At 49.3% G+C, this 8,874-nt stretch overlaps 1 protein-coding gene across 1 annotated transcript; it reads right to left on the bottom strand.

Annotated features, from left to right (window-relative positions):
• Window positions 1–1,684: 1,684 nt before the first annotated feature.
• LOC132807643 (zinc finger protein OZF-like) lies at window positions 1,685–8,024 on the bottom strand. Its single transcript, XM_060821693.1, has 2 exons — window positions 7,991–8,024; window positions 1,685–5,794 (listed from the first exon to the last, which is right to left on the bottom strand). The coding sequence occupies exon 2, from the start codon at window positions 5,710–5,712 to the stop codon at window positions 4,447–4,449; it is 1,266 nt and encodes a 421-aa protein (XP_060677676.1). The 5' UTR covers window positions 5,713–5,794; window positions 7,991–8,024; the 3' UTR covers window positions 1,685–4,446.
• Window positions 8,025–8,874: the final 850 nt, after the last annotated feature.

The raw sequence follows: 8,874 nt of genomic DNA, 5'->3' as shown, positions 1-8,874 counted from the left end.
TCACTGATTATTACACATTATTTATAAAATTATAAAATTAAAACCAGGAAACCACTCATTTAAAAGGCAGGTATTCCAGTGCTCCTTCTACAGTGATTATTAAAATTAAAAGATGATTGGAAATAAGAGCAGAAGGACATTTGCCTCCCTGAGCCAGTTCCACTTTTCGATAAGGTCGTGGCTGGTCTGGTTGTGGGGTTCAGCATTGCTTTCCTTCCTGTCCCATGTAACTCTCAACTCCCTTAATCACAACCCTGTCCAACTCAGCCTTGAACAACCTCTACTGTTTTCTGGGAGAGGGGATTCCCCACACAACTCATTTGGTGATGAAATTCCTCGTCCTCTCCAACAGAGGCGCCTGTGTGGAATGGAGAAGATACTTACACTATAAGGAGAGACCAGGATGTGAGGGCATTGCCTCAGAGTGAAGGGACGACCCTTTAAGAGTGACATGAGGAGGAATCTCTTCAGCCAGAGGGTGGGCTCTCTGTGGAACTCATTGCCACAGAGGGCTGTGGAGGCCAAGTCATCAAGTGTCTTGATGGTAGAGCTAGGTAGGTCCTTGATTAGGAAGGTGGGGGGGGGGAATCAAGGGTTATAGGGAGGAAGCAGAGAATGAAGTTGAGAAATGTATCAATTGTGATTGGGATGTTTGAATCTCAGGGGGCCAAATGGCCTAATTCTGCTCCTGGGTTGTGTGGGCTTAATGATTTTGGTGAGAGAACTAACACACTTGACCAAGTGTGTAGATGAGGGGTAGAGTCGAGAGTGTGGTGCTGGAAAAGCACAGCAGGAGAATCGATGTTTCGGGCATCAGCCCCTCATCAGGAACATGGATGAGGGTAGGTCAGTTGATGTAGTTTGTATGGATGTCAGCAAGGCCTTTTCCAAGGAGCCACGTGGGAAACTGGTAAAAGGTAATAGCTCATGGGATCCAAGGTAACTCATCAAGTTGGATCCAATAATTGGTTTAGTGGCAGGGGACAGACTGTGGTGATAGAAGACTGGGCCCCTCATCGTTTGTGATATTCATAAATGGTGCAGATGAGAATGCTGGGGGGAAGTGATAAGTTAGTTTGTGGATGAGTGGTTGGCAGTGATGAGGGACACCTTAGATTGCAGGAGGGTATAGCTGAGTTGGTCAGATTTAACCCTGATAAATGTGAGGCCACGCAGTTTGGAAGAGGAACAAGACAAGGGAATACTCGATGAATGGCAGGACACGGGGAAATTCAGAGGAACAGTGGGATCTTGGGGGAGCCCATCCACCGATCCCTGAAGATGGCAGAGCAGGTTGATCGGGGAATGACAAAGATATATACAGGACCCCTGCCTTTATCAGTGAACATATAGAGGTTACACTGGACCTGTGCAGAACTTGAGTAAAAAGTGAGGTCTGCAGATGCTGGAGATCAGAGCTGAAAATGTGTTGCTGGTTAAAGCATACAGGTCAGGCAGCATCCAAGGAACAGGAAATTCGACGTTTCGGGCACAAGCCCTTCATCAGGAATCATCAGGATTCCTGATGAAGGGCTTGTGCCCGAAACGTCGAATTTCCTGTTCCTTGGATGCTGCCTGACCTGCTGCACTTTAACCAGCAACACATTTTCAGCTCTGTGCAGAACTTGGGTTAGGTCACAGCTGAAGTACTGTGTGCAGTTCTGGTCTCCACACTATGACAAGGATGTGATTGTACTTGGGGGGGATTCACCAGGACGCTGCCTACAATGGCACATTTTAGCTATGAAGAGAGGCTGAATAAGCTCAGGATGTTTTCTTTAGAACATGATTTGGAGGTGCCAGTGTTGGACTGGGGTGTACAAAGTTAAAAACCACACAACACCAGGTTATAGTCCCACAGGTTTAATTGGAAGCATCAGCTTTCGGAGCGACACTCCTTCAAACAAGACTTCCTCTCTCCACAGGACCTCCAACCAACACTACACACCAGGTATACTGACATTTTCTTCCTCTGGACCCGTGGCGAGGAGTCACTGAAACAACTCCACGGTGATATCAACAAGTTTCATCCCAGCATCAAACTTACCATGGACTACTCTTTAGTATCAGTCTCATTCTTGGACACATGCATCTCCATTAAGGATGGGCGCCTCACTCTACTGCAAACCCACTGATACACTCACCCAAAATGTACTAAAACAGCCATCCCCTACGGAGAAGTCCTACGCATACACAGGACCTATTCAGATGAAAGACAATCGCCTGAAGGAGCAGTGCTCCGAAAGCTAGTGCTTCCCAGTAAACCTGTCGGACTATGACCTGGGTATTGTGTGATTTTTTTTAACCTTCTTTACAGCAGAGAAGGTGGAGGGAGATTCTGATTGAGGCGTATAAGATTGTGAGGGGGTGGGGGGTAGACAGGGTGGAGAGAAAGCAGCTGCACCCCTTCATCCGAAGGTCAAGACCAAGGGGCACACCTTTAAAACGAGAGGCACGAGGTTCGAGGGAATTTGAGGAAGATCTGTTTTCACCCAGAGGGGAGTGGGAATCTGGAACACATTCCCTGGGGGAGGGTAGTTGAGATTGGAAACCTCACAACCTTTAAAAAAAAACACTTAGATGAACATTTGAAATGTCACGACATTCAGCACCAAGGACCTAGTGCTGGAAAGTAGGACTGGTGTAGGCAGAAGTGTAGGGAATAACATAAAGCTGGCTGGGATGGTGAACTGCGAAGTATAATCCTAGGAATTACAGACCCGTCAGTCTTCTGTTAGTGGTGGGTAAACTATTGGACAGGATTCTGAGAGACAGGATTTATGATTACTTGGAAAACCATAGTTTGATTAGAGATAGTCAGCATGGCTTTGTGAGGGGCAGGTCATGCCTCACAAGCCTTACTGAATCCTTTGAGAATGTGACAAAACACACTGATGAAGGTAGAGCAGTGAATATGGTACACATGGATTTTAGCATGCATTTAACAAGGTTCACCATAGTTGGCTCATTCAGAAAGTAAGGAGCGGGGGATACAGGGAAATTTGGCTGTCTGGTTACAGAATTGGCTGGCTGTTAGAAGGCCATTAGGTGATGGTAGATGGAAAGTATTCAGCCTGGAGCTCGGTGACCAGTGGTGTTCTGCAGGGACCTGTTCTGGGACCTCTGCTCTTGATTTTTATAAAGGACTAGGATAAGGAAGTGGAAGGGTGGGTTCGTGGGTTTGCCGATGACCTGAAGGTTGGAGGTGTTGTTGATAGTGTGGAGGGCTGTTGTAGCTTGAAATGAGACACTGACAGGAGAAAGAACTGGGCTGAGTGTGGCAGATGGAGTTGAACCTGGAAAAGAGAAGTCATTCACTTTGGAAGGTTGAATTTGAATGCAGAACACAGGGTTAAAGGCATGATTCTTGGCAGTGTGGAGGAACAGAGGGATCTTGGGGTCCATGTCCATAGATCCCCTCAATGGTGCCACCCAAGTTGGTAGGGTTGTATAGAAGGCGTATGGTGTGTTGCCTTTCATTAGCAGGGGAATTGAGTTTAAGAGCTGTGAGGTTATGCTGCAGCTCTATAGAGCCCTGGTTAGAGCACACTTGGTATATTGTGTTCAGTTATGGTCGCCTCATTACAGCAAGCTTGAGAGAGGGTGCAGAGGAGATTTACCAGGATGCTGCCTGGACTGGAGGGCATGTCTTATAATGAAAGGTTAAGGGGGCTAGGGATTTTCTCGTTGGAACAAAGAAGGATGAGAGGTGATGTGATAGAGGTGTATAAGACGATTAGAGGCATAGATAAAGTGGATAGCCAGAGGCTTTTTCCCAGGGCAGGAATGTTTATCACGAGAGGGCATAATTTTAAAGTGATTAGAGGAAGGTTTAGGGGAGATGTCAGAGATAGGCTCTTTACTCAGAGAGTGGTGGGTGTCGAGTCAGATACATTAGGGACAGCTAAGTGACTCTTGGCTCGGCACATGGGAGTTAGGCGAAAGTGAGGACTATAGATGCCGGAGATTAGAGTCAAGATTAGAGTGGTGCTGGAAAAGCACAGCAGGTCAGGCAGCATCCGAGGAGCAGGAACACCGACGTTTCTGCAGGAGCCCTTCATCCCTCAGTACAAAGGAGGGTATGTAGGTCAGTCTAATCTTAGAGTAGGATAGAAGGCTGGCACAACATTGAGGGCAGAAGGGTCTGGGCTGTTCTATGTTAACATACTGAAGGGGGAATAGCTGGGAAAAAAAGCGAGATGGAGAAAGGAACAGCAGGATAGGGTGATGGGTGCTTGATGAAGAGAGAATGGAACGAGGCTCAAGTGGTGAAGAACTGTGTTCTCAGACTGACTGAGCCAAATGGCCTGGGCTGCAGAGTTCATGTGACACCATGAGGGATTCAATGAAGGGAACCATCAGCTGAACAGGCTGCAACCCAAAGGAACAACACGGGAATTCACCAAGTCCATTTTACTTCAGGCCAGCTCCCATCAGGGTCACATGCTAAGAAGCAGGGTGAACCCGCTGGTGCCTCAGCAGGTGGGAGGACCGAATGAAGCCCTTCCCACACACGGAGCACGTGAACGGCCTCTCGTCCGTGTGGACCCGCTGGTGCCTCAGCAGGTGGGACGAGTCCGTAAATCCCTTCCCACACTCGGAGCAGGCGAATGGTCGGACTGCAGTGTGATAGCGCTGGTGGATCACCAGGCTGTTGGTGCTTTTAAAACACTTGCCGCAGGTCGAACAGGGGAATGGCCTCTCGTCGGTGTGGACCTGCTGGTGGGTCAGTAGTTTGGAGGACCGAATGAATCCCTTCCCGCACACCGCGCAGGTGAACGGCCTCTCCCCGGTGTGGATGCGCTGGTGGGTCAGCAGGTTGGAGGATTGAGTGAACCCTTTCCCGCACACCGAGCAGGTGAATGGCCTCTCCCCGGTGTGGACCCGCTGGTGGGTCAGGAGGGCGGACGACCGAGCGAATCCTTTCCCGCACACCGAGCAGGTAAACGGCTTCTCCCTGGTGTGGACCCGCTGGTGCGTTTCTAGGTTGGAAGCCTGGGCAAACTCCTTCCCGCAGTCCGGGCAGGCGAACGGCCTCTCCCCCGTGTGGACCCGCTGGTGGGTCAGCAGGTTGGAGGTGCGGGCAAACTTTCTGCCGCACGCGGGACAGGCGAACGGCCTCTCGCCAACTCCCTGCAGCAGATGCCTCCTCTGCTCCGGGTAGCGTTTATCAGAACTCTGAAACGCGCGTGCATTGGTGTGAAACTGCTGGTGCCTCAGGAGGGAAGACGAGCGAGTGAACTCTTCCCCGCAAGAGGAGCACTCGAGGAGCGGCTGGACGGAGTGGCTCTTCCAGTGTCTCTGCAGGTCGGATAGTTGAGTGAATCCCTTCCCACACACCGAGCACAACAGAGGCCTCTGCCCAGTGTGTTGGCATTGGTCTCGCCTTGCCTGCTGCGGGCTCTTGGAGCCCTTGGCACAGTCAGAACGTTTCCACGGTGTCTTGTCGCAGTGAACCCACTTGTGTGCCTGTAGGTGGGAGGGATAGGGCAAACCTTTCCCACACACACTCTCCTCAGCGGCAGGACGCTGACCATCTTCCAACACGGACAGTGAGCTGAATCCTGTCTCGCCGTCCCCACCTTCCCCTGGGTGCCCCTCGCTGTGACAGTGCACGTGTCTCTCCAGGTCAGGCGAAAGGATGACGGTGAGGCCACACACGGTACAAGTGTGTGGTTTATCCACCAGTCGGTCGCTGCTTTCTCCTTCCATGTGCAAACACCAACAATATTGAGATCCCAATGAAACTGGCTCCTGGATCAGATCTTAAAGGGAGGTCTCGTATGTAAAACCCCTGTAAAATAAATGGGGAAACAGAAAGATGGAGCACAATTACTTTGCAGCCAATTTTCTCTCCGAAGAAAGCCATTTTATTATTCTATGAGCACGTTGGCAGGAAGCAGAGTGTCGGGGGGTGGGGGGGGGAGGGGGGGAAGGTTAAGCACAGACAGAGGAGTGGAGATGGAAGCAGACAGCTCTGAAATTGGCAGTGATTGTAAATGAAGACATTCATGATTTAGGAAGCAGATCATGTGACTGCTGCACCGGGTCAAGGGGAGGGGATGGCGCATTGGTAATGACACTTGACTAATAATCTGAAACTCCAGGCTGATGCTCTGAGGACATGGACTCAAATCACTGACTGTGGAGTCGAAAGCCAAACTTACTGATAACACAAAGAATAATGGCTTTGAAAGCAATCGAAAGGTACATATGAGTTAGGACCAGACATTTAGCTCTTTAAGCCTGTTCTGCTGTTCAATAATATTAATCCATGACCTCATCCATCCATCGATATCCATCCACTTACTGACTTGTTTGTCAAGAACCTATGTAATTCTGCCTTACAATGGTTCAAAGTCTACTTCCATGACCAATTGTGGAGAGCTCCAAATTCCTCTTCCTATTTGTTTTAGATTGTCAACTCTTTATTTTGAAACAGTGATCCCTCGTTCTCGAATGTCCTTCAAGGGAAAACATCCTTTGCAGAAGTAGCAGGAAAAGCTCAGTAGGTCTGACAGCATCTGTAAAGCGAAATCAGAGTTGACGTTTTGCAGCCAGAGACCCTTCCTCAGAAAGGACCTGAAATGTTCACTTTGATTTCTCTTCATAGATGCTGCCAGACCTGCTGAGCTTTCCAGCGACTTCTGTCTTTGTTTCTGACCTGCAGGATCTGCAGTTCTTTTTTTTTCTCTTTTCACATCTATCCTGACAAGATTTGGAGCAGCTAGTGTTGGGCTGAGGTGGATAAAGTTAAAAATCACAGCACCAGGTTATAGTCCAACAGGTTTTTTTGAAGATTAGATTCCCTCTAGTGTGAAAACAGGCCCTTCAGCCCAACAAGTTCACACCAACCCTCTGAAGAGTAACCCACCCAGACACATTTCCCTCTGACTGATGCACCTAACACTATGGACAATTTAGTATGGCCAATTCACCTGACCTGCACATCTTTGTGACTGTGGGAGGAAACAGGAGCATCCGGAGGAAACCCGCACAGACATGGGAAGGATGTGCAAACTCCACACCGTCACCGAAGGTTGGAATGGAACCTGGGACTCTGGTGCTGTGAGGCAGCAGTGCTGACCACTAAGCCACCATACCAAAATAATTGCCACTATATTCCACTTTAGAAATAGAACTAGTCTGACTCAAGATTGGGATACAGACACATTTACCTCTCACACCTTTAATGCATTGTCTGAGCTGTGTTGGCACCTTTTGTTATAAAAGTTGTCTTGAAAATTTGACTTAAAAGAAGTTCTGGGATTTACATATTGAAGAATCAAAATGAGTAAACCCATTCTAAAAGATGAAAGACTTAATCTCAGTTTGTTCAATCTATCATTTCAGCTGCATGACACTGTAATCTTTTGCAATAAATTCTGGGACTTATGATCCTACTTCACAACCACTTGATGAAGAAGCAGCACTTCAAAAGCTAGTGCCTCCAAATAAACCTATTGTTGTGTGGTGTTTAACCCGAACAAGAGTCCTCAATCAGTTTGACTCTTACCCATCGATACTACAGCCCTAATCTATTCAGTCACAGAAACACCCGCCAATTCCAGGCGGAAACTGTCTCCAGTAGGCATCCAACGGCCTTGAATAAGATGACCCATGGCCCACAATAGTAGGGCAGGCTCAAGGAAGCTGAACGGCCTTGCTGCTGTTCCTGGTGCTGGCTGGTCTGCAGCATCCCGGGGAGCTCAGCTGAGAAACTTCCCTTGCCGGTCGGGTGGTTGGTCAGCCCCTGGCGGGAGATGGGCCCCCACAAGGGCGGCTGGGCCATCCCACAAGGCCCCGCGCGGCAGAAAGGACTCTATTTGTTCCATGGGTAGACAGACGCGCATGCGCAAATTGGCCCCAGGGCCCCCACAAGAAGAGCTCCTTGGCAGAAAGTGACCCTTCCGAGGGGGAGGGGTGTAAATGTCCGAGAGAATAGAGCGGGCGGGTGATACAATAAAAATGAAAGAAAGAAAAGACGAACCGGATCATCCGGAAGGTTTCCCCCCCGGTGGAACCAAACCGGAGCCGCCTCGGTTACAGGGCCAAACCACGTGACCTTCCCATCAAGGGGGCGGGGCTGCCATCTGATCAACGTATGTCCTGACCAATAGGCAGCTCAGATCTCACTTGGAGGACCAAAGGTCGTCCAACCAATCGGAGCGCCGATATGCGGTCACCTCCTCCCAGTCCTAGGAGTCTTGGGGTGGAGCTGAGGCCATTCATCCCATCGATTTCGCACTGCTGTGCAACCACTGAACTGGTAGCCCTTGATGTCTTTTTCTGCCACTGCCCTGTCCCTTCATTTCCTTACTGACCCTGGACCATTCGCCTCGAGGTGGGTTAGTCAGGGGAAATGCAGGGTTACAGGGATAGGGGAGGGGAAATGGGAGTCTGTGTGGGATGCTCTTCGGAGGGTCAGTATGAAACCATTGGGCGGAATGGCTTATTTCCACAGTGTAGGGAACCTCTGATTCTATGATGAAGAGTCATCGGGACTCGAAACATTAGCTTGTTCTCTCTCTCTCTCCGTGGATGCATGTCTGACCCGGTGTGATCTTTAGCTTTTTGTATTGTTTTCACAAGACAGATCGTCTGTGTGAGAATCTGATAACAATCTCCCAGATCAGGGCTGTGGTTACCACCCGGCCACAGATAGACGGGAAATTTGCGGTGCTTGAGGGAATTTGGGAAGTGGACCTTAGCCCTGTCTCCTGAATGCTGCCCAGACCTTTGGGGAAGAAACAGACCATTTAAACCCTTATCTGTTGGAACAGAGTCGGGGAGACTGCCTGCAAAACCTCTTCCTGAGTAGGAGAGAACAATCACACCAACTGTCCTCTACAGTACTCTTGCAAAGTCCCAAAG

Source organism: Hemiscyllium ocellatum, assembly GCF_020745735.1.
Source record: "Hemiscyllium ocellatum isolate sHemOce1 chromosome 27 unlocalized genomic scaffold, sHemOce1.pat.X.cur. SUPER_27_unloc_2, whole genome shotgun sequence".
Taxonomy (NCBI): Eukaryota; Metazoa; Chordata; class Chondrichthyes; order Orectolobiformes; family Hemiscylliidae; genus Hemiscyllium; species Hemiscyllium ocellatum.
This window is presented reverse-complemented; position numbering and strand designations above follow the sequence as displayed.